The sequence below is a fragment of the Vidua chalybeata genome, chromosome 2, assembly GCF_026979565.1.
Source record: "Vidua chalybeata isolate OUT-0048 chromosome 2, bVidCha1 merged haplotype, whole genome shotgun sequence".
Taxonomy (NCBI): Eukaryota; Metazoa; Chordata; class Aves; order Passeriformes; family Viduidae; genus Vidua; species Vidua chalybeata.
Window position 1 is genome coordinate 75,601,000 of NC_071531.1, and position 26,407 is coordinate 75,627,406.

The following is a 26,407-nucleotide window of genomic DNA, read 5'->3' on the forward strand; positions in this document are numbered from 1 at the left end:
AGTAGATATTAAGGGCATGAATGGACCAGTCATGGTTTATTTGAAAATCCCTCCATCCTCTTATGCACTGTCATTCTGTGGTCAATGTCATTTGTACAAACACATTTTGTTCAGAATACTCCAACTGGGTATGAAACTCATGTGGCTGGACAGCGACTGCAGGGTTCTTTTGTCTGTAGAAGTCTGCAGTGCTTACAGACTTACTTGACATCAATACGTCCTCCCACTAGACACTGTGCATTGAAGGCCATCTGATGAACTGTGCATGAGATCACTTTAGAAATTCATGGCTAGAGTGTTTTGACTGTCAAAAACTTCATTACAGTACACTTCACTGTACAAACATTTTAAAGGATGTTTATTAGGAAAGTCTGCAAGTCATAATGAATAGCAGAGTTCTTGCTTATGGTACCTTCTTGGCCTCTAATAATTCTGTTTGCCTCCAGTATTAAAATCAAACTGCTTCCATGAAGGTGATTACTAAAATGAGCTATGGTATGTTAACCTACAACTCACAAAATGCGACAGTACAGACATTAATTTTGCTTTTAACTGTCTGTTAAGTTGTAATCTAAGTTGTGAACATTTAAATATAATATATATCTCATATGAAAAAGCTAAAGCACAAGTGCTTCTGCACCACCCCCCTCCCATCCCCCCACCCCTTGAGCCAAACCCACCCCAGTTCCGGTTTGGGCCCTGACTGATTTGGAATGCTTTCTTAGGCCACCCATTTCCACAAATTTGTATGCACTCAGGAAATATAAAGTCAAAAATATACAAATCTCTTGTTGTTATAAGGTTTTTGTGAGTGAAATTACCCAGGACCATGGACTTGGAAGGAAAAGGGGGGGTAAGAGAGGGAATTTACAGCAATTCATCTTCAAAGTTCAAAACTGGTCACTTCACAGAAAGACTGCAGGACTGGTGAAATTCTTGCTTCTAGAAAGTGATACTGTAGTGGAGAAGTTTCTAGGAAAAATAAAACAACTTTTAATAACTGGCCCGCTGGTATGAGCTACCGTGGAATAAATTAGCACAAAAATGGAAGTCTTATAACTGTTCACTGTTACAGACGTAATCAACAAGGTCAGTCACTCTCAAAAGTTCATCTTCATCTTCCTCCGGCCCTACTGCTTCCTGCCCACTCCCTGTCCCATTGGGCGCCAGGCTGGCACTGGCTGTGCTGTCCTTGGGGGCCTGGGTCTTCTCGCTTGGCTTGCCAATCAAGTTCTCAATGGTTTTCCCTGGGCTCTGTCCATTGGTGGAAGGCAAGTCCACCAGGCTGTAGTCCAAAGGGCTCTCTACTTTCCCTACATTATCAAAGTCATCTTCGTCATCACTCTCTATCCGGTAGCAGTGCTTCTTGGGGTTGTCTTGGGGGGCTTGTGCTGCTGGCAGCTTATCTGCAGGAGCGGGGGTTTCTGCATCGTTGTTCGCGTTTTCGCACGCATCTTCCTCGTCGGTTTCAATTCGATTCAGGCGTTTGCGGACAGGCTTCCCTTCTTGCTCCTCATCCTCTCCTTCCTCGAAATAGTCGTCTGTACTTCGCCGACGTTTTCGAATCAATCGCTTTGACTCCTTTGTGGATTCATCATCTTCAGAGTTCTTAGATGTGTAGCTCTCTGGAAGAAGCAGCAGACTTAGAGCCATTAGCAAATCTCAGTGCAACATTTATTGTTCATCTTTCACACTCATTAACAAGACAGCTCTCTGAGCACACACATTTCTGTCTCCTTCCCCTGGTTTCCCCAACCAAGCCAAGAGGCTTGCATTCTTTTTACTTTTTAAATTAACTTCTAATGTAGCAAGTATTAACAATTTATGGATATTCTGCTTCCAATCTGAGGAGTACCAGAGGCTTTGGAAATAGGTGTGTTTTCCCCTAAAACTGGTAACTCCATGCTGGGAATAACGCAGAACTGCATTCCTTATTTCATAGTATGTACTTCATTTGCACTCTGACAGAAACTCAGAACCCAAGTAAGTTGGCTGCTCTATCATGAAATGCATGTATTTACACACACACATGAAGCTGTACTATATCCCTGCCATACCCAAATTATATACAACTTCTTCTAAAGTAAAGGAAAGCAGCCTGTCACCTGAAGGTTGCTGCTGTTTAATGGGAGGCTTGGTGTTTTGGCAGATTGGAATATTGCCTACACCCTGACGGCGTTTACACTCATCTTTGATGGCTGCGGTGAGAAAAGATGGAAACTGAAAAATCAAATGGCAAACAATTTGTTGTCTCTTTGTGATTCCCATTAGGAATCATGGGAATTTTCATTTTAAAGGGTATTATTTAATGTAGATTCAAGTTGATTGAGACTGTCAGTGTTCCTCTATTTTTAAAGTAATTACAATTCCAGTAACAGTGTTACATGCTTTACGATATACTGTGGGAACTGTGTGAGAGTGCTGGAAAGGTGCTAAATGGTGCTGACTTTAAGACATGGAAAACCAATACTTAAAATAGCCGAGGAAATGGGACTTCATGAAGAAAAGACAATGTCAACCAGGGAATGTTTAAAGCCACCAGTGCTGGAAAAAAAAGCCACCACAGAGCCTGAGAACATGCTGTACTGAAGATCATGTTTTTGAGACACTACAGACTTGCATTACATACTTGTTTCCCCTCACCTAGAGGATACTCTACCTCTCTGTAATCTCAGAACAGCCCTTCCAAAACTGAGGCACTCAGGCTGCCAAGGATGGCTCATTTTCTGAGGAAGCCTGGTATTCACTGCAACCTGCACCATTCAGCATTCAGAAAGCCAGACCTAAGGTCTGATAATCCAGGCCCTCACAATCCAAAACAGTCAAAGTTACTGGCTGATTTTGTAAAAGCTAATTAATAATAAATCACAAAACACACCAATCACTCATGGTGTTCCTGACATTACTGAGAGAGGCTTCCTCTGCACTTGGCACAGCTCCTTAAACAGGAGATGGAACAATTCTGAACCACCAGCACAAACACAGTCAGGGCATCAGAGGCAATGCCCTTCCTCTTACATAAGAGAATCTTTAGAGGCTGGTGGGATGCAGCTTCGTGACCTCTTAATAGAAGAGTGGTGAAACAGTTGCATTGGTGCCAATTTTGGAATCCCAACACTTTGTGTCAGGCACAGTAAATTCAGACCTGGAAGTCAGGATTAGGGGCACTAATAAATTTGAGAAGTGACTCAGTGCATCATAAACTACCAGTGGACTGTTTCAGAAGGCAAGAGTTTCTGAGAAACATCAAGTAACTCTAGAAAGACAGTTCTCTGAAATCTTGGAATTATATAACTTTCCCTTCATGCTGATGATGACACACACATGCTCCTGGAAATGCTGGACTGTTTATTTTACCTTCACTATCTGAAGTGGAGAGCCTGCGTTTATGGACTCTTCTCAACTCCTTCCCATATCGGACACTTTTCTGTGAGCCATCACTTTCTGAATCTTCCTTATAATTAACTTGTCTCTTCTGATTCCGTCTTGATCTTCTCCTCCTCGTTTCCAGGTAATCATCATCACTGTAATCTGTATAATCACCACTCTCTGTATGGAACAAAACAGTGATGTGCATTAGTTCACCAAAGCAAAACTGCCTCGCATAAAAAATTTAGGTAAGTTTCCTAATTCAGATAGTTTCCTTACGGTGTTTTTGTTGCCTCATCTCTACTGGTGTCAAGATGTCTCTACAATTCCTGACAGTGGAAACAACCTTACTGAATTGGAATTGATGGCACACATTAACAGTGCCTCAGGAGAGTCTGTTCTGCTTTTAAAATTTAAATAAAGTGTACTCTACTAGAAGACTTAAGAATGGGTAGATGAAAAACGACTGACAAGATGAAACTCCAATACCTGAGTTATATAAGTTAATAACAAAAACCAGTTTCCCTCAATTGTGGGTTTCCTTAAAACAGAAGCCATACAGAAGAAACTTACCATCAATCACAGTTCTTCCTGCACCAGTCTACTGCAGCTAGTGTCTTCAAAAATTAAATTTATTTACATCAGTTGAAAATAGCCTCAAATCAACTTCATCTACTTTTCACTGAGCTATGCCAAAACAATTATCCCAAGATACATTTCTATAAAAGTTACATATTGTTCCTAAGTTTGAGCTGTGGCTCATGTCAATCTCTAAGTGGCATCCTCTTTACTTCCTAAAATATCAGATAAAAGAAACAGAGCAAGTCAGCAAGAACAACCAGCTTCACAAAGAAATTCCATCTCTGGAGATGGATCTCTGGAGACTGAAAATAAAACCTCTTGCAGGGCACCTAATTTCCTTAGCTCAAAACAGGCTTAAAACAGGGTCTTAATGGACAATAATGAGGGTAAGAGAAAAATAGAAACACACAGTTAATACTATACTTTTAGATATATATGGAATGATACTGGAATCAATTGATTTTATCACAGATGTGTGTCCACCAGGAAACAAACATTTGTTCTTGTGCATTACAGAACAGATAAGCAATCTCTTTAGGCTTCTGCCAGTATCTTCATTGATAAGAGCTTATGATCAGTACAATGATGCATTGAGGACAGGGAAACAACAATCACTCTAATCACTCATATAATTGTCTTCATCTGTCCATGTACAAATCTTCCTTTTGGAAATCAGTACTCCAAAGCAACTTACTCCAACATGTTCATCATCTATATTCTAGACAGACAGAACACAGGAAAGATAACACACACTGCAGTCAGTTAACACTCCAGTGTAGTTAGAACCCTAAGTTCAGAATAAGAGAAAAAATGAGTGCTTATGTATATGGCACTTTCTAGTCTGTGTCTCAAATGAAGCAGAAACAAGGAGGACAGCCTTCAGAGAAAGATGCTGATCATGAAGAGGTTTATGTAGTGCACAGGTACTATTCTCACACTTCAAACCATGCCAACAGAAAATGAAGTCGTTGAAAGACAAGTAGAATAAAGCAACTATTAGGTTCTCCTGCAATGCAAGAGTCTTCAGTTACTGAAGATTTTAAGGATAATTTTAGGTGAGAGAGATTCAAGGTGTCATTCTTTATTTTCAAGCCTCCCAGAAAACAAAGAATGCCATAGAACTGAAGTTTTCTTCTATATAAAAGTGACAGAAAATGTTTCTTTCAGATTTTTTTTCATAGGTGTGTTCAGAAGGTCTTCTACTAGCTATAAAAAGCACACTTTTGTCTCCATCCTCTTTCCTATAAACATAGGATGCCAAACAAGAGAGGTACAAAGGTAGCTGCAACTATCCACAATGGTGGCCTCCAGAATCACAGCACAAGCATTTATTTAAATACATCATTACCTAGAAATGCAAGAACCTAGTGCTCAATATCAGTTTTCTGAAAAATACTGACAACAGAACAAGTATCAAATGGCTTTACAGCACAGATAACATCTGACTTGACCAAAGCAAGCAAACAAGCTAGTCAGTCATGACAGAAGCTCAGATTGCCATTCTCTCTCTCTCTCCAGAACAGAGTACTTAAAATATCAAAGATTGCTTATACTCACCAGAATCTCTACTTGAATTGTCCTCAGACTCTTCATCTTCGTCATCTTCAGAGTATTTTTTCTTGACTGTTTTCCTTCGTAACCGCCTGCTTTGCCTCATGGGCCTGGAGAGGTGTCGCCTGGATATGCGGGCACAGAACTCGGAGTCACTGTCCTCATTTGATGGTGGGTCATCTTCACTTTCATCCAGATTTTCCTCTGATATAACAAACTCATCCTGAGATCTGTTCAAAGAAAACCCCCAGACAACAGAGATAGGTATCACAACCAAAGGATTGAGCTAGTACTTGTATTTTACAAGCAAGTGATAAATATCATTTTACACAAAACAAAAAAAAGCACAAATCTTATAATGAGGAGCAAAGACCCAGAGAGAACAAGCTGTCATCACTAACATGAGGTTTCAGCTGTGTATTTGGGGCATGGCTCTACAGTGCATGACATTACACAGCAGACTACAACAGCAGGTGGATATAAACATTCTGTCAAACCAACACTGCAGGTGGTATTAACATAGGACAGATTCTAGAGTGTTCATATTGTGCATTGCAATGTAATGTCTGCATAGTAGTAACTGTGGAGGGAAAAACACATCAACCATGTCCTAACGAAGGTGACCTTTCCCTCACAAGCCCAGAACTGTCCTACACAATTTCTGAGAATTAGAATATTGTGTCTTAACACAAAACTATGGCTCTAATGCAAAACATGCACCTCACAACCTTATAAACTTGTAACATTCCCATAACTTCAAGTGAGTCAAGGCTTTTTTAAAAACCATTGAACACTGAAGGTACACAGTCACTTGCATTTGGCTTCCAGCTGAATCTAAATTCCACTGTAAGATTCAGAAGGTCCTAAGCAGAGGATGGAATTGAAAATGCATGAGCACACTTTAACAGATCAATGCACTATTAATTCTGTGACATGTCCACAAGCTACACTCATTGATTGAAAATTTCCAGCACATTATTCATGGTGCCACTGAAATGTCCTCAGCATGGTCACAGGTGAAAAACAAAGCTCAAATTTTGCATTTATCTTGTACAGATTTTCCATACACTTAGTAAATTGACACAATGATTGATGTAAAGCTTTAAAAGTTGCTGGTAAAGAGCCTACAGCCTCATGCCTGCTTTATTATGTTGCGTCATTGAGGCATAAAGTTAATCTAAAACTATCACTTTTTCTAACATCAGTAATTGTTCAGACTGAATGATGAGGAAGTCTCTGGAAAGTGAGTTTCAGTCAGCTAGAGCAATGACATGTATTTGTTTTCTACAGTATAAGCCACTTCTTTGACTGTTTTCAAACTACCTCCTTCAGAGCAGCAATCAAGAACTAATTTCAGAATCTGTCTGTCAGGTTTTGTATGCTCTAAATAATGAAAATTTTCCTCTTCCAATTTCTAAATGACAATCAGGCCAAAATAATCCTACAAAATAGGAATTTTCAACTCTAATTTTTAAAAGGGAACACAACCAGTCTCATTTTATCTACATTTTTCTTACAGATTTCTGCTCGACAGTCATATCAGCCAGAGAACTGAGTCCACCTGGCTTCTTCACTAACAGAAGCCTGTAGTGAGGCCTCAAACATCACAGTAACATTTCCAGAATGTATTATGCTTAAAATACAGGTTGGATGATGTCAGCACATGGATCCAGAATGCAGTTTTTCCAGTACAATGTTCCCCTAAGCCAGGAGGACTCCATGGTAGGGGGTTTGGAACTAGGTGATCTTTAAGATCCTTTTCAACCCAAACCATTCTATCATCCTCTAACTTTTACTGGCAATGTGCAGTGCCATTCCAGCACGGGGAACACGCTCCTGATGATCTTTTCAGGGGCACTGCAGAGTCACAGAAGCCTGCAGAGGTCAGTGACTTGTGGTGGAAGTTAAATTGCAGACCTACCCATCACTGATCTTGAATTCATCCTCACTCTCTTCTTCATCCATGTTACTGTCACTATCCAAGTCATTTAGTCGCCGTCGTTTCTTGCGTCGTGCTGCAGCAGCCCTTTGTGGTCGCTTGTTTTCCTTCCTTTCTTCCTCTAGGATTGTGGAAATGTCTTTTCCACGGTGACCTGTGATATTTGACATGTCTTTGCCTCTGCCAATGCCTGAATTCAGTGACAGAAAGGGGAAACAATAGCAAGTTTATATTCTTGTTTAACTTTCTACGGATCTTTCTTGCATGTGCCTACCTTCCGTTTATTTTCTGTCAAGTATAATATTTTCTTGTCAAGCAAGACTCTGTCCAGAGTCTTGCTGCTGACATACACACCCCAACTGTGGTCACTTGGAAATACTGAGGTCCATGCAGAAAGTCATGGTTAAGTGTCTGCATTCTTATGCTCAACCCCAACCCACATTATTACCATGCCAGTGCCTTTTGAGAGGGCAATTACCAGAAAATACATTTTTTTCATAATGCTGAATATCCTTCTTGGGAGATGAAGGATTTGAGTTGTGGTTTGGCCAAGAAGTGGAGTTTTGGAAAAGGTGCTTTAGTGTTGAGACTTAGTTATGTTTACTGTAATGGACCTTGTGTTACACACCCACAGAGTTTCAGATTGTCTGCGTACATCCACAAGCTTCTGAATCTGGCAAGTGTCTGGAGATGCCACAGGCCAAACAACTGAGGGACAATGTTTCATAACAGTTTTCTTCAGGCAAGTTAAGGTGATGCAGAAGCACAAATCCACCTCCATCCCTCAGATAGTGCTGAAGATCTCTGGTTTGGTCCCATGTCGCCTTAACAGGCAACAAAGAACAGAATTTCACTTTTTTCATGTTCAGATGAGAAGTGCTAATAGAACTGGATGAATATTAAGACAATTTGGTATACCCAGTCTTTTAGGGGATCCAACTGCAGACCAATTTGTGAGCCCTCTTTTTACAGGGAACAAATGTCAATAGCACTGCTGCCATTCCAATCTCAAATCCAAAACTTACTCATTACATATATAAAAACCTGTACAGGCTGGATTTAACTATCAACTTTTACTAATTGTCTGACATCTTTTGGCAGCATGGGATGGCCACTCCTAAGGGAAATTATTTACTTCACATCCAAAAATACAGCAGCAAAAAAAATCCCTGGCAAACTACAGAGTTTAAAGGGAGAGGGTTTTATTTGTTGCTTCTCATATCAAAATAAATTTGCTCTCCATCTTCTTATCACTACTGCAATGCAAAACAAGTAACATCAGAAACATACCTCCTCCATCAGCCTCCTTGATATCATCTTCAATTGCCTCATCAATTGCCTCATCAAATTCATCAAACCTAAAAATAACAGCTTCCATTTACCACTTTGAAGTGAACCTTAATTAAATCTTTACAAAAATATACCTCAAAATCTGAAGAAATTACACTGCACAGAGAGTGGGCTGGATACATAATTAACTAAAATAATGGGCCAGAATTTTTTTAAATGGCTATTTTATTATCAAAGTTGTGTTTCTTACTTCTATTTGCTTGTGGATTATTTACCATTGCCTGTCTTACTATTGACTTACATGAACGAAAATCCCCTCCCCCATTTTACACAACAGGCCTCTGAATTTAAACATATATAATCTGAAAGTTCCTTAAAATAGTTTCAATAGCATTTTCACACAAAGTATTAATCATTTTTCCACAAATCCTATTAGATGACATTAGCTCTACTAACTTTCAAAGCAGCCTGAGAATCATCTATTAAACTCAATATACAATTCTTTTTTCTCTCCATATTTTCCTTCAGAATTGATTTCACATAGCTGCTTTCTACTCTTAAAGATCATGATACTTTATGGATCTGCAACATTCTAAGCTGAACAGATAAAATACAACACAAAGTACGAAGTTCCTCATAAATCTACAAAAATAAGTTGTAATGCAATGTTACATAACTGTATAGGACAAGCAAAAGCAGTGTCTTTGCGTGTGCTTGTCCTGCAACAGCTTTTATAAAACTGCATAACTGAGTAAAACTGCACCCTGAGTAACTCATTTAAAGAGAACAGCAAACTGAAGTAAAAAGATCCAATCCTTGCAACACAGATGACCTCAGTTTGTTTCTTCAGTTATGAATACAAATTCCATAAGAACGGATTGTTACCTGTTCAAAAAAATGGATGCCTTGAGCTCCAACATGCAAAAGTACAAATTTTATTAACTATATAGAAAAGACTTTTTATTTAGATGCAAATTCTTCTTGTTTTTTAAAAAGTTAATTTTTTGTATTTTTTTCAGATACAGACAACTAACAACTGGACAATACGGTCATTAAAGATTCCACTTTTCAGTCATGAAAGAAAGATTACAGTTATATTTACCTCATTCCTCCATAGGAACCTCCAGCAGTACAAGAAAAAAATGAATCTAATACTTTACTCTGTATTCCAATAGTAAGCATAAAACACTTTCTCCTTTAAAAATAAGGTGATGGACTTCCGGTATCTTTATATTCCTTAGGAACAACTGCATGCCACTCTCAAGGCTGCTTTACCCAGCAAGGCAATAACTCTGATATTATTCCATCAGTAAGATTAGTTCCACATTACTCAAACAATTTTCCCTCCACACAGCTAAAAATATCACCCTCTTTAAAATGTGTGAAATCACTTAATGCTTTCAAACCACTGCTAACAAATAACCTGAGCTCAGCCACAGGTGAGCTGACAGCTGCTTGTCTATTAAGTGTAATAGAACATAATTTCTTCTGCTGCTGCTTTTTTCATGATGCAGGTTATTGCTAACTTGCTCAGGAGAGGATTCAACAGAAGGATGATACAAAGGAATTACAGATCCTTTAGAGAAACAGGATGTTCCACAATACAGATCTGTTTCCTAGTGGAATAAGACTTCAAGCATTTATTTTCCCCTGCTGTTACAACTCTCAGTGACACCAGTGGAACTTCACTGCAGACATACAAATGTGACACATTGGTATGTGTAATATTTTCACCAGATCAAACTTATGTGTGTGATGTAGTCTGTAAGAAAGATTATCACTTTTTATCAGAACACTGATTTTTCTGAAACATTACATTCAGTAAAAAATTACTGTCAGTGCACAGCATGGGTCCTGCTGAAGTTGTGCCACACACACCCTACAGGCAAGGGTTTTTTTTCTCCTGGTCAGATGCTGCCTGACCTGGCATTAACATAATGGCAGATCCGTGTAGTTTTGCCTGTAGCATAACTTTCTCTACAGGAATGCTTGATTTCCCAAAGCAGCAATGGCATTTTCATTAGTGTGACTTCTGCCGTTCATTCAAAAAGTTACCAGAAATCCAACAGCTAAGCAAAGTCAGAGTGAGTGTTCTGACCAGGCTGGAAAACCCAGCCTATACAAATGCCATGCCTCTCCTCAGCAGCCAAACCAGGCTGACTATAAATTCAATGATGGTTATCATTGGAATGTTTACTATTCTAGTATTGAAATGTTATAATTTTTGATGATAAAGGTTTACACAGAGCAACTACTGGAAAGATAGAAGTTTTTTTTTTAACATTCCTGATGCAACCGGGACAAACCTCCACAATCTCTCAGGAAACCACATTATCTTCTAATCCCAAGGGCATTTTACTTGCCTGGTGGACTGAAGATGATACAGTGTCACAAGGTATTATTTAGAAAGCCATTTATAAAAACAACTTGGTAATACACTGAAAACAAAAGCTGTTATTAAAATCATGCTGAATTTTGAAAACCTTAGTGAACTATTCTACTTTCAGAATGCAGAATCTTGGCACTTTCATTTACTAATTGAATTTTTGTCAAAATTTCTTTAAAGAGTTACAGATTTCTCTAAAGAGTTGCATTTTTAGATGCACTGTGTGATAATCACATTGCAAGCTTCATGCCCCTTTCTTGTAAGGAAGGTCTAAGGTGAGGAGAGGGAAGAGAGCAAGGAATTGAAGGCCTTTAGACACAAGCAGAAGTATCCCTTGCAAGAGAAAGGAGAGGTTTCATTCACCTGCTTTAACTCTAGCAACTGCAGTAGTACCAAAACCTTCTCCAGTACTCCTGAACAAAACACCACATAAGTTTTCATTTTTTTAATGCATCACCCCTTCACTATACCACCTCATGCTCTCACAACCACCGAGCATAACCAGTATTCAGAGGAGAGAACAAAGACACTTTAGTTGGGTTTCTCTGTTAAAGGTAAAAGTTTATATAAGAAGTGGTGGGATGATTCAGAAAGGAAACAACAGTATGACTTTTGCTGTACAAGCTGTTTTAACAAGCTGCTGACCTGTAGCTTATGCACTTTCGGGTTCTGGTAGATCTCCTTTCAAGTTTTGATTTGGGCTTTTTGGAATCTTTCTTCTTTTCTTCCTGACCTTCAGGTATTTCTGGCTCCTGTTCAGATAAGACAGAAGTGTCAAAAAAGCTTTCTTTATCTCCTCCGTCCCTTCACACTCATTATGACTGAACTTATAATACAGATTATTCATTCTGTCTAGAAAGCTCATATGCCCAACACAGCACATTTTCTTTAACTTTTAATATAGTGATCTATTACAGAAGTTCAGGTGAATTTGCACATTTTGCCCTTAAAGGCTACATAACTTTCCAAACACAGAATTTAAAGGTTCAGACTATTGGGTCATTGTGTTTATGCTGCAATTCTGAGCTCATGCCTGGGTCATACTCCTAGGACTAGTATATGTGGCAACTGAACACCTCTACATACTGAGCACAGGGATATCTTTACACAGTGCAGTTTTAATAAAGTTTCATGCAGGTTAGTTTTATTATATTGTTTGCAAGTTATTAATGTAAAAGCAAAATAATCTGCCCCCAGGTTGCGTTTTTCAAATATTTGCTCTCAGTCATAAATTCTTTTGCAAGTCTGTAAAATCTGTAATTGTTTTTCTGTTATTCAATGACAGGGAGAAAAAGCTGGCCTTGTTACAGCCAGGCAGAGTCTATGTTTAAAATGAACAAAAGTTCCATTTTAAACTGCAAAAAACAGATTATATAATTCCAGATGAAAGCATTTGGCTAAGACTTCAAGAGACTTGCTTTAAAGTGTATTTAAGTGAGAAGAAGCTGTTCTTCATGTGAATCAAAGCATTTTTCCTCTTTTCTCAAGGGAAACCATACAAAAGCATCTGTTAATAAAATGCTAAATGTTTACAGTTTTTAATTACATTACCTTATCCACTCGTTGAAGGCAAATGCTATGCTGCCTAGAGATACTACACAATCCCTCTGAATCATAAACCAGAAACATTTGTTTCCATCGTTTCCAAAAGAAAGCCATGACAATTAGCTCAGACCTAGATAACTGCACAGCAAACACCAAAGCTAAATAACTGATTCGCACCTTTACAAACTGCTGAATATTGAGCACTCAACTCAAAATCCAACTGTAATGGGCAGGGAGGTAGTCCTGCAATCCCTCACTGGGAGAGGACTCTTAGTGGCATCAGGTGGCTCTAATAAACACCATAAAGCTCCCTTGGTTTCTCTGCTGTATTCAGTCTAAAATGAAGGGTCTAGAATTATTTCTGATCTGCATATAGATTGATTTTTCTTTCTAAGATGCTACTAGCACCTCTGACACAGCACTGACAGACTTCTTCCCTGAGAAGTTTGGAAAATAAAGCAACAATACCACAGAGACACACTAGCTTACCTGAGGTGGAATGATGTTCTCAATACTGATACCCACGTACACCAATCGCTCTTTCCTTGAGAGAAAGAAAATGAAAATAAGCTTACAGAAAGTCTGCAGACATCTCAAATAAAGCTATAATTAACACCATTTGAAGCTCTTACTAGGCAGAAGCATCCCAAGAGGATGTTCCAAGTGAAAAGATATTGAAGTTGGGATTTTATGCTAATTCTCATGTGATTACCTTTTCCTGCATGTAAAATGTAAGAGATTTCCAAAGAGTTCTGGCAATCAACAGTACTTGAAGACTGTGGGCAGGCACCACAGAAATTATTAAATTTCTGTACAAAAAGCAAGTAAAAACCAACTGAAACATACTAATGTTGTGATGAAGATTATGTTGTCAGATCCGTAACTACCACCAATCATGAAGGCAATGAAAGATAAAATGGGAATTCAGAATCACATTGAACTGGAAAAAATATGTAAAGATAGGAACCAACTCTAGAAACACCAGGGGACAAATAACTGCCTACATAGCAGTTCTTTGCCAGAGAAGAACAGCCTGAGCAAAGACTCTTTGAGCAGAGTCAAACTGCTGCTCAAAAACTATGATAACAGATGGACGTGCAAATAGGACAACAGCTGACAGGACACCTGCCATGGCAGTCCTGTTCACAACTGGCTGGAGCACTTAGAGCCATCTGGGCACCACACATTCTCCAAGAAACATGTGATCCAGCTGAGGAGTTCAGAGCCAGACAGTGGGAGTTACTGGACAGCAGCAGACACACTCTATAGAGAAGTGCTGAAAAAATAGGATGGACCAGTGTAGAGAACACTTGACCAAAGATGGGAGATAGAGAAGTACTCAAACACAGGACTCTTGTAAGGACAAGCAGGCTGTCCTCCTTGTCAACAGTGTGTTACAGGATTAAATCTATGGAAGCAAAATTCAGTTTAGACTTGGCTTTTCTCAACACAGACATTCTGCATCATATGAATTGCCTCAGGGACAACTCTGGCTCCTGGAGGACACAAGTCTTCTCTAAGTCCTGTTGTATCTGTCTAACTAGAGCTGGATTTCCTAACACCTCACAAGCAGCACTACATGGTGAATTTCATGGTGCTGAACTGAGTTTTCAAAGAACAGTCTCTGAGGAAGAATAGCCAGGTACTAGTGCAGACTAGGGAAAGTAACCAAATTCTCATCACCATAGGTCCCTACTAGCCTTTTTTCTAGGAAAACAAGGCGTAATTTAAAGAAATTAAGAACACAATGAAAGTTGGTGGCATTTACTGGTGTCTGGAAAGACTCTGGATTTTTTAACTGCAGTGTCTCAATCAACCAAAATCAGACTACTGAAGTTACAGGGAGTGCTTGTATGAGCCTGTTGCACTATGCTTGAATTGCAACAGGACACATCATGCACATAACTGCTACAAAGCCCACAACATATATTCATTTCAGATATGTTTATTTCATTGTGTTATGTTTTGCAAATAGAAGTACTTATGTGTAAAAACTTTGTTTACAATACTTTCATTAAGTTCTAAAGAATCTAAGTAAATTTTGAAAGTAGCCTCTGAGTAGCCTTCTGCACTTTCTAGCATAATACTCTTAAATAAAATGAACAAGCACAGTTCCTAAAATAATACTTACAAGGAGTAAAAATGGCCATGGACTTCCAACAACTTGGTATCATTATGTCTACTGAAATGACTGGCTGTCTATACAAGAAATTTGTTTTATATCCTAATGTAAATATTCCTACATGACAGATGAAAAGAAATCCTCATCCAGCTGGGCACCATTAGATTGGTTGGATGAGGATGAAGGATGTTGTGCAAAATCACTATGTCCTTGAAAATTAATTAAAATAACATTTTAAGGCAAGGAATACAATTATAGAAATGAGAAAGGAACTAGAATTCATGAACAGAAAAACGGGAAAGAAAAAGGTATCATTTTATTCATGTATTTGTAAATCAACAGGAAACCTGAAGGTTTCATTTAAAAAAAATCAGTGACATAACAGCTTGAGGATGTGCAAGCACACAGCTGAGCAGCTGAATCAGCCTCAGTCAGATTCCTGAGAGCTGGAAAGAGCAAAACAACATCACTACTTCAAAAAGCGTGATAGCAACACTGATTCAAAGAACCTATTAGGTAGACAGATCCATAATGACAGAGTTGGATTTCTTCTCTTTTCCAAAAAGACAGACGCCAACCACATACTGAGTTTTCAGAAACACTGCATTCAAGTATGTTTGTGCCCCAGGCAACCAACCTGCTTTAACTTATACACTGAGCTGTAATAATGACTCTCATTTCCTCTGGCATTATGATTCTTCAGCCTTTTTACCTTATTATTTGCAACAATACAGCATTAAGTTGGAAGACTTCAACTATTGCATTGTGAAGTCTATTATAACTCAAACTTAGAATTTCTAAGAAAAAAACCTCAATTTTATGGCATACATTATAAAGCATTACATTCATTTGGTATAAGGATCAAATTGCAAAACAGTTATTAAACAGCTGTTTCAGACACTGAAAACTGTTATGATATCAACTGTATGCTCTCCTGTTGCTCTCAGAACATTGTGTTTTTATGCAACACTGGTGATTTCAAGAAAGCAAGACAGACTGGCAAAAGCTAGATTCCATGTAATGTTTGCCAGCAGAATATTTACCAAAGTAAGTCCAAGAATACTGCTCACTAATAAAGAGCACTCCCACCATAAAGCAAAGCAGCAGAGTTCCTGTGTGTCCCATACCCCTGCACAGATGGAAGCTGTGTATTTGCTGAGTTCACTCATAAAAATGGCTGAGAGTTTCATTCCCACAGCTACAAATTCAGCAAAATTGGCAAAGGATAATTTCACCACAGTATGATCTAGATACACTCTGAGCAGAAGTAGTAACATCAGGAACAGTTGGTACTTGATCTGTCACTATCACTGTTGCTGTTGCAAGAGCAATAACAAACAGATTTGAAGAAAGTTGAAAGCAGACACAGATTGTGCTCCCATCTTCTCACTACATTTCATGAAATATTACAGGCCCTGCCACAAATATAAGCTGCCATAATTACTTTCTTTAAAAGGGCCTCACCTTCTGGTGAAATTTGCCTTTTAAGATAAAATTCATGCAAAGTTTTGTTTAATAATGCATACAGATGTTATTAAATTCTGCAAAGTACTCAATATATGTCCTAAAAGGTATAAATTACGCAGAATGTGTTTCATGTCCCTCATTTCCAGGTCTGAAAACTGCCAATAGAATGTTCCAACTGTTAAGGCTGTTGTTCCTATATGCAGTAAATATGTTTGCATTTAGCCTTTGGTAAAGGCAGGGGTGGACAGCTGGTCAGAGTAGGGTGATAATAATGCCAAGGTTGTGGGTTCAATTCCTGCACAGGCAATTCCCTGAAGAGTTGAACTAGATGATCCTTTTGGGTCCCTTCCAACTCAGAATATTCTGGGACTCTGTAAAACTTCACTGATCCACTGGTCTACAGCAGTTGCTGCATAATCTTGTACATTAGGCAGAGTTTAACAGGATCTAAAGCAACAACTCTCAAATCCCACAATAATCTGGATGATTTTTGGAGTGAAGTCAATACTTAAACTTGCTTAGAGCAGGAATTCTACACATGACTGACAGTCAGCTGAACCAGTGCTGGAAACCCTTTAACTATTAGTACAAGGAAGTAAAATTTGTGCTCAGGCACTTTAACCAAATTTTAGTACAAACGTATTTGCTTATCTTTTCCAGTTATTGTACTTTTCCTCTCTTCTTGCAAGCTGTCCCAGCACTGAGCCAGCAATAATCAGTGGGAAGTCAAAATTGGTGTTACCAATTCCCAGTCTCATCACTGCTTTTCTCCCCAGTCCCCAGTTATTTTAATGCTTGCTCAATTATTACCATGCCCAGCACAGCACTGCTGTGAGTGCATCCAAACAACAGTACCTGCGTTCTGCGCGCTCCTTCTTTTTTAAGACAACATCCAGATCTTGCAATTGTTCCTCTAATTTCTCACAGAGTAATTTCTAAAGGAAGGAAACACAGTATTAGTTTACTTCATAACCAGCAATTTTCACATTGAAGTAACATTCAGACTCTTCATTCACTCAAGTCTGTATCTGGAAGAAGCCTTGCTACTGCAGGCTCCTCTTCAATGAACAAGGCTTTACTATAAGGCCTGTCTTTTTAAAACATGAGCTCCACCACCAAGTCAATGAGACTTTGAGCAACCTGGTCTAGTGGAAGGTGTCCCTGCCCATGGCAAAGGAAGTTGGAACTAGATGAGTTCAGTGAGCACTGCAACAAAAAGCAGAAATACACTTTAGAATCATTTCCTTACCTAATACTCAAGGAGCTGTATGCAAAAACGACTTTTAATGGACAAATTGTGACTTAGTCCACGTTAATGCCCTCATTATACTATTTCCAAGGATGCTCTTCACTCTTTTACAAACTGTCATTTTTCATACTGAAGAGTACTTTAACAGCAACAGAACAAGGATAAGCTATAACTAAAAGTGTAAAGAAAACGTTCTTACATATTCAAAATCATCACTACTTAAAAACACTCCTCAGAAGACAATTAAAAACCAACACCAAATAGAGTCATCTCACATCATGCTCAATGTCACTAGCTTACTGTCAGGCAACAGCCCTTTTGGCACAGAATTTCTCTAAAACCAAGAAAGGGGGTTGGGATCAGGCAGATTATTCTGAAAATATGTACAAATAGTTTCCTGTTAATTTAACAAGAGCAGCATCACATAATTTCTGCTTATCCTCCCAAGTAGTACCAACCCTGCTTCTAACCTTGGAATAAGGATTCATACTGGTCTATTACTTGACTAGAACACCCCTGGCTTTCCCATCAGAGACAAACTATACCCTGAGATTAATCAGTAACAGCACCTTTGTCTAATCAGCTTCTAAGCAAATGTCTCTGAAACAGCTGCTTGCTCTGGCCACTGATCCATCCCTTGTTGTCTTCTGCTCCTGCCTCCTGGACAACAGCTTAAATGTTTCTTTTGGGAAAATTTAAGACATTATATCTTTAATACTGCACTAGTCTTGTGATTTAATCAGAGATGGGAGATAATCAGTGTGACTGGAGATTTCCATCTAAAAATCAGCAACACACAGTCACTCATCACTAGCAGAACTAAGAAAGAGAAAACCATGTCACAAACTCAGTTTTACTAATTGATGGGAGGAAGACCAGCAGTCCTACCATTCATTCCAGTCTACTTGTTAACAGACAAAAAAGATTATAGAAAGGACTTGCTAAAGTCCCAGCCAATCTCCACAACCACAAGGAAAGCTGCAAGGAAGAGTGCAGTCACACAGGAACCGTACATGCTGGCAAGGCGGGCAGAACCACTCTCCATCAGGGATGATCATCAGCGGAGGGCGAAGGCAGGCTGTGTGGTAGCCACTGTCACAAGAGTCACACAACAAAATCTGTGCAAACAAAACACGTCCTGAGTATCTTTTGGCATTCACATTTAACAAGCTCCACAAATATTTCCCCAGCCAACGCAGAAGTGTTTGTACTGTGCCAAAACAAAAAAAAAAAACCCTGTACCACGTATCCTGTACCACACTTCCAGGGCCAAGGGTGGTGCTAACATCACATTTCTTCTTACTGTACCTTCTCACTACTTAGTACTACTGGACTATGTAGACTATGTTCCCTTAGTGTAGAATCAGGTAATCCTTTCCAGATCCTAGACTAAGTGGAAAACTCCATCTGAACAAGACGTGGTATTACCTGCCCTGTGCTCTCTTATGCAGGAAACCTGGCCTTTTTCCTCAGTCAGGATAACTTTATAACCTTGGCAGCAGGGACAAAGTCTTGCAGACTCGCAGGGCATCCACAACTAGGCAACTACTGAAAGTTCATATTTAGTTGGGTAAAATTTGAGATACCCCTTTCCATAAAACTTGAGAACAAAGCTGGCATAAGCTGTGTGTATATCTACTGAAATGTTTATCTCTAACATCCTAAAGGACAAACTTTCTCTCAGCTATGTCAGGATATCTGTCAAACACCCAAGAGTGGGCTTATTTTCTGGATTCAGGACTGCACATGATGATTTCCCAGATAAACAGAGGAATTCATGATGGTATCTACCACAAATAAATGAGAACCACAAGAAATAGCAAAATCTTGTTGTCATCTGTCTGGGCTTTCACTGTACTCAGTCCTCAGGGTGAGATGCAGCTACATCCAATGAAGAAGACTATGCAGCTGTGTGGCTATGTCACTGATGCCTTGTAAAGGAGACATCACACTGCTGGAGTTCTTTTTAATGTTACTTCCTCTGCATTCATTGCAACTGCAGGCATAACCTCAAAGCCTCACCCAGACTGATTCTCAATGGGCTAAGGTGTGTTACATCTTGTAAAAGATGCTATTTTTGTTTTGGCAGACAGGAAAAATAACTTCCTTCCCTCCTTATTCAAGGTAACTCATCTACTCCTGAGTTTACCACCTAAAAACTAGAAGACACACTGCTATGTATGGCCACCCTGAAGGAAGACGTGCCTTCAGACACCATCAAAGCAAATCCACCAAATCTGACACAACAACCCGCAGAAGCTTTCCCCAAAAACCTACCAGCTCAGGATGATTGGGAAGGCCACACTTCTTGCAGGGCTCATCATCATCAGCAGGTGGAGCTTCTTCTTCCTCCTCTTCCTCCTCTTCTTCCTCCTCCTCAGAGTTTTTTTCACTCTCAGAGTCCTCAGTCTCTTCATTACTTGAGTATTTCCACCTGCCACGTGTCCGCGTACCCGTCCACCGAACTTTGCTTCTCTATGAGACATCATTTCAAAGAAAAACACAAAGGAAGCCCACAGAGTTTCTTCACAGATCTTAAACAAATATTCGCCTCCAGAGTAAAGTGATTCATTTCAGTCAGAACAGCTGCAGTAAATTTACAGCAGAGTATTTCAATGAATATGTTGTCTTTCCAAGATCCTTAAAATGCAACCAGATAAAGGGGAAAAAATTGCATCAACGTGCAAAAATAAAATTTCAAATAAGATTTAAAAGTAGGAAGACAAATTTTTCCACTCAGACTCTTTTTTTCTATTTTGACAAGGCCAACTTTGTACTGAACATGGTAAATTCCACACTTAAAACTTCTTGACTTTTTAATGATAACTTGCTTCAACCCAAAGTGAATCTTTTTTTCTCCCACCTGCCTCCCAAAGAGTTTATGCATTTTATTTTACTTTGGAAAATGTGTTTGTTTCTGAATAAGATCACTGCACCTTTTAAGTGCATAACTTCTATCTAGGTCTTCTTTCATATTTACTCTTTTTCATTATTTTCCTTAAGTGAAACATGATTCAGTTGGTCTTTCTTTTTTGCTAATCAAAGGGGCATCTACCCCCTTCTATCATATACCATATTATGAATGAAAACATTTTGAATATGTATATTACCATATTTTTAATAAAAAACAGGTTTCAATTAAAATTCAGAAGACTATTCTGAATTACTTAAACTACTTTGTGCAACTAAGATATTTTAAGATTTAAAGCAACATGTCAAACAGAAAAAACTTTTTTTCCCATTAACTGACTTGTTTCTCACACCCGTCATTTTCTCAGAACTTATTACCCCCTTCCCACAGACACTGAAAATGGAAAATAATTTTTCCAGCTTTTTAAACTCAAAATATTGTTTGGATTTAGACTAAATTATTCACAGACCTGAATAAGCTGAATAAACTAAAATGCACAAAATATTCTATTTCTCCAGCAGGACGGACTCATACCAAAGCAGCATTTGTCATATTGGTAAAATTTTGTTTCAGGTTCTTAACATCAGTTTCTACCTGTTTAGAGATTTTACTGTTCCTTAAGCTTTAGCAGCAAAGGTGTTTCAAATCCATTACAGAGTCTCAGTTTAGGCTACGGATTCATCCTACAGCATCACAACTTCAAATTCGGGTTTGATTTGAAAATAAGATCCATTTTTAAAAAGAAAAGGAACCCCAAGATATAAAGTAAGCTATTAAAGATCCTGGTATTCTTCATCCTGTTTAAATGACAGCCTCAAACTTCTTCCTCTATGATAATTATTTTAGGAAAGGAAACATCTTTAGATCTCTTGCTCTTTCACAAACAGAAATCAATTTAAAACAGTTAAAACACCTGTAGCAACAGTACTTCAAAATTCTAATAACTTTCAGGACTTACTTTCTTTACTCTTTACTCTTACTTTACTCTTACTTTCACATGTTGTCTTTTTTAATTAAAATCTGCAAACGAAAAATTTGTCTTTCATTTCTCCGTGCATGTGACAGCATTTTTCAGTATAGATTTTTACCATTCACTTAAAAATCAACTGTTTGTTCATTTATTAAGGTTATCCAATGTATCAGTATGTGAAAGAAACTTTCTTTCACATTCTAAATGAATGCTTTGGGAAAACTACATCAGTCAAAAATACGTTGCAGTGGAAAATTAATAGGATTTTACAAGTTGATTTTAAAAAGTGCACTTAAAAAATACAAACTCATCATTCCTCTTTTGTTTTGTGCTGCATATCCAGAGAAAACAGAAGATAAATTAATAAAGGGTTATTTATAAATACACAGTCTCAGAAGCACACCAGACAAATATATGTTTAACTTTCTGTGATATATTTACATCACGTACTTTTAAAGATCTCTTCTGCATAAACAGAAGCTAATATGAAACAAAATCCTGTACCCACATTAAAATGTGCATCACATATGTGAGAAAAGCTAAATTATATAATGAATTCACCGCAACAATACCTTCAGCTTCACTTAGAAGCAGAAGTCATAATATTTTTATTCTTCCCCATGTGTTGGTTCCTTTTTAGCTTATGATGATTCTGACGAACCAGACACCAACAGGTATACATCTAGTAAATCCAGAGGGGTTACAAGTGTCTATTCAGCCATACAGCCAGATAGACTCATCTGATCATGCCATTTTTTAGAAGAATTCACTCAGGTTGATTTGGTCTACTTAGGCTGGTTTAAGTGACATTTTATAAACTGTCCAAGTTTATAAAAAGTCAACAGATATTAGCACTCTCTTAGGGGGTGTTTTTAAATTGGTTGAGTTCACTAACTGGATTGCAAAGCTAGTTTCTTGCAAAAGCTGACCAAAGGAACATAATCCTCAGTATTCCCATGTAAGAGTATATTCTCCTTATAGATAAGACTGGGGGTTTTCTTTACTCCCAAGTAATAAAACTGTATTTACCTTGTTAACTTTAGAATTTGTCTCCTTCTCTTGTTTTTTTGCATCTTCTTTTCGTTCTGGTTTTTGTGCTGCTGCAGGTTTCTCCTCTTCCTCTTCAGGCCGCTTCTTCTCAGGCTTCTGATCCCGAGTCTCCACAACTTTCGGAGTAGGCTTGGATATTCTTGGTGACCGCCTTAACGTGCGGCCAATGCTGACCTCTTCTGGCGGTGTTTCTGTCTTTCTCTTTCGACTAGAGATCCTGATTGTTAATTTAATTCCTTCTTTTTGTCTTTCAGAAGTTATTTCTTTATTTTCTGTTGCACAGGTTTCTTCTTCAGAAACTAGCTTATATTTAAATTTGCTTTTAGCTACTGGAGATTCCTTTTTACTTTCTGAGGAGTCCTCTAGATTAGATGCATGGGCATCATCTAATCTGTCTGGCTCTGTTTTGGCAGCTTCTGGCTCTTCCTCTTGTTTTTCTGGGCTGGATTTTTCTTCTGCTTTGCTCTCCTCAGGTAGAGCCATTTTACTATCAGAGTCCTCCTTTTCCAGAATAGGTTTCTCTACTGTGACAGGTGAAGTAGTTGCAGGAGGTATCTCAGCAGCTTTTGGAGAGTCGTTTTTCTCCTCAGGCTCATCTTTACTTTTCAAAGTCTCTTCATCAGCCAGTGCAAGCTTAGGCAGTTCTGCAGGAGCAGATTCATTTGGGGACATCTCTAGCTTCTCTGAACATTCTTTGGGTGGTGGCATGCTGTCGTTTTTGAGATCAGTGGATTGTTCCTCTTCAGTTGTTTTGGCACAGTCTTCAGAGTTTGATGCCTCTTCTGCTACCGTCTCAGTAGTCGTGCTGTCAATGGATTCTTTTTCCACAGGACTAGATTCTTCCTTTGAAGGCACTTTCTGATTAGAAACCTCAGAGACCACAGGCCCGATCTCTTTCAGCACAGTTACTGCATTTTTCTCAATCTCACATGTTTTTATAATTTTACTAACAGAATTTAGAGAGTCTGATACTTTTTCCCCGCTTTTTCCATTTTTCTCTTGTAATGAGGTGCTGTCTTCCATAGCACTAGCAGAGTGCTCTGACTTACTATTTTGTATGACACTCGGGGTTATTTTTTCACAGCTAACCTCTCCATTTACTAGCACTTTCCCATCAGGACATAGAGCAGTAATGGTAGGGACTCTCTTAAAAGCTTCTTCTTCTGGTTTCCCTTCTTCCTTCAAGACATCCTTTGTTGGAGTAACACATTTACACAGGGGCCCTTTTATTGGACTGTCGTAGTCATCTGTCAGTTTGATCTCTCGCTTTTTAAGTGGTATTTTTGCCTGTTGGTCATTTTTAAGTTTTTCACTTTCTTCCACAGATTTCTCCACAATTTCTTGTGGAGTTTTGACATTAACACAAAATTCTAACCTTTCTGGCTCATGAACTGCAATTTTGTCCATACAGCTTTTCACTTCTTTTAGGTCTTTGGGTTCTGTTTTGTTTTCCTTCACCTCTACTTTAACAGGCTTGACATTTTCCTTAAAGGAGTCACTTTCTTCCTTGATAGTTTGCTTTTCTTCATTGTTTTCTGAAGGTTTTCCTAATTTCATTATTACTGGCAGTTTTATAATTTCTTTTTCTTCCACTTTCTTAATTTTAAGTGCATTTTCATCTTCTTTGACCACAGGAGGAAGCAGGCTTTCTGATTCCACTGACTGTTCCTCTACCTCCTCTTTTTCTTCTTTGATTTTCAATTGATTTTCTGTTGACAGAGAAAAACAGCTAAGAAACAATCAAGGGACCTATAGGATTACAGAGAACTTCATTAAAACAGAGGCATACCTAAAAAACCCAACAGCCCAACTCTCGCACAAAGGACTCTATTCTCACTGAATTAGTAGAAATCTGGCTTGTCCAACACTCTCATTAAAATAAGTGGGCTGACAATTTTTAGCTATAGAACCACTGCTCAATCGAGTAATATATCAAGATAAACCTAAATTTCAGAAGCCAGCAGCAGAACTCTAGATTTATCCTTCTTTCAACACACATCTTAGTCCCTTCTTCACTATTACCACAATATTTCCAGAGGATACATGAAACCTAGGCAGAGGCATGAAATCTCACTTGAGTCTCTGGACTATTTCAGAAAGCAGAACATGGTGTAAGATTCCATGGCCTTCACGAGAAATTCCTCAGAGAAATGAGTCCCCTGTTTGTACATGTCTTTATTTCCAGATACACTTAACTATTGTACTTCAACAGTTCAGAGAAAAGACATTCAGCATTATGGCTTATGGCAAAATTCATCCAGGTTCTCCAGGCAATGACTACGTCTCCTACATGCAGATAATATTCTACATTCACTTCATCTGCTGTTTTTAAAACAAGCAATGAATGTTAGCATATCCCAGGAAACCTGCAGAGCTTAAAGAATCAGGTTATTCCACTTTGCTAACTCAGATTTAGATCATTAGGGCTTGAAGTACAGTTCCATCATTTAGAATAAACCATACTATTTTGTCACTATGCACTTCGGCTTGTTATTTATTTTTGCCACTGCCTCTTTATACTTCAGGTTTTTGTATTTTATCCAGAGTTTTGTGTCAGCCAGAAACAGAACTAATTAGAAAAGGCAAATACAATAGCACTGCATATACCAGAACAGCAGCTCCTGCCACCTGGAAGATGCTTTTGCAGGCATGCGACAACTGCAAACAAGAAGATGATTTTTTTTCCCCTTCTACCTCACCCCTCTCCAACTGAGCTAGTGTAGTTTTTTTGCCTGATGAGAGCTTCTGAAAGTGGTTAAAAATATACAGGGGAAAGGCCATGACAGCTAATAATTACATCAATGAAATTAAGCATTTTAGAAAAGAACAGTGAGGAGGAATTCACAGATCTTCTGTTTTCAAATATAAGGCATGTATCCACATAAATCTCAGTATCAGTACAGTAAAGATGCATGTCTAAGGCTCTAGAAGTGGTAAGGTGCTTTAGTGATGAACATTTTGAAGGCTCAAGGCTGGTTTTTCCCCCTTCATAGAAGTGATCCCCACTCAGAGTACCTATAACTGCCTCTGCAAAGATATCTGTCTGTAACAGTGAGAACGAGGTATTTTCTCTGTGTCCAAATTCTTCCGATTTGCCTTTATTTCTGTCTACCTAAACTTTGCTCAGCCATTTCTTCCCATCACCTACAGCTTTCTCCCAAACTTCATTAAGGATCACCAGAATCCCAAAACCTCCCCATACCAAAAATCAGCAGATGTTCTATAGTTTAACTCCCTGAACTAATCACAAAACTTTTCACATATACACGAAATTACTCAGTCAATGCACAAGCTCTCCTAACACTATTAGAGTCAATCAGTCAGGCCAGTAAACATGTAAGCATTGGGTTAGGTCACCATGTATTTGCATGTACTAATTTAATGGTACATGGAAAATGGCCAAAGCCAACAAGTGCCAGGTCTTCCAGCATGTTTTCCCTACATCTTAGTAGGGCTTTCAGTGCAATCCCTGGACTACAAGGAGGAAATACCACAGTTTCTCAACTGAAAGGCTCTAAGGAATGTTCTGTGAACACACTGACAGCACTCAAATCACTACAAATGTAAATAATTTCATTATTCATTACATACATGGGACATGGACCTGTAGGAATGAGACCATGAAGATGCTTAGAGGGCTGGAGCACCTCTGCTATGGAGACAGGCTGAGAGACAGCCTGGAGAAGCACCTGGAAAGACCTTATAGCATCTCCCATTTCTTAAAGGGGTCTTACAAGACTTTTGACAAGGGCATGGAGTGACAGAACAAGGGAGAAGGGCTTTAAATTAAGAGAAGGGAGATTTAGATTAGATATTTGGAAAAAAATTCTTCACTGTGAGGGTGGTAAGGCACAGGTCCAGCAAAGTTGGGGCTGCTCCTGGACGCGTTGACGGTCAGGCTGAATGGGCCTCTGCACAAACTGATCCAGTAGAAGATGTCTTTGCTCATCACAGGGAGGTTGGACTAGATGGCCTT

At 38.7% G+C, this 26,407-nt stretch overlaps 1 protein-coding gene across 1 annotated transcript in view; it reads right to left on the reverse strand.

Annotated features, from left to right (window-relative positions):
- Positions 1 to 335: 335 nt before the first annotated feature.
- The window catches only part of RSF1 (remodeling and spacing factor 1), a 61,379-nt gene continuing 35,307 nt past the window's right edge, over positions 336 to 26,407 (reverse strand). The window contains exons 6-16 of the mRNA XM_053935279.1: positions 22,411 to 24,140; positions 19,778 to 19,975; positions 18,514 to 18,618; positions 17,107 to 17,186; positions 13,152 to 13,206; positions 11,763 to 11,869; positions 8,732 to 8,799; positions 7,424 to 7,631; positions 5,509 to 5,732; positions 3,358 to 3,549; positions 336 to 1,625 (exon numbers count right to left, since the gene is read on the reverse strand). Of these exons, the coding sequence (XP_053791254.1) occupies positions 1,054 to 1,625; positions 3,358 to 3,549; positions 5,509 to 5,732; positions 7,424 to 7,631; positions 8,732 to 8,799; positions 11,763 to 11,869; positions 13,152 to 13,206; positions 17,107 to 17,186; positions 18,514 to 18,618; positions 19,778 to 19,975; positions 22,411 to 24,140 (3,539 nt within the window). The 3' untranslated portion in view covers positions 336 to 1,053. The remainder of the gene's footprint in view (positions 1,626 to 3,357; positions 3,550 to 5,508; positions 5,733 to 7,423; positions 7,632 to 8,731; positions 8,800 to 11,762; positions 11,870 to 13,151; positions 13,207 to 17,106; positions 17,187 to 18,513; positions 18,619 to 19,777; positions 19,976 to 22,410; positions 24,141 to 26,407) is intronic.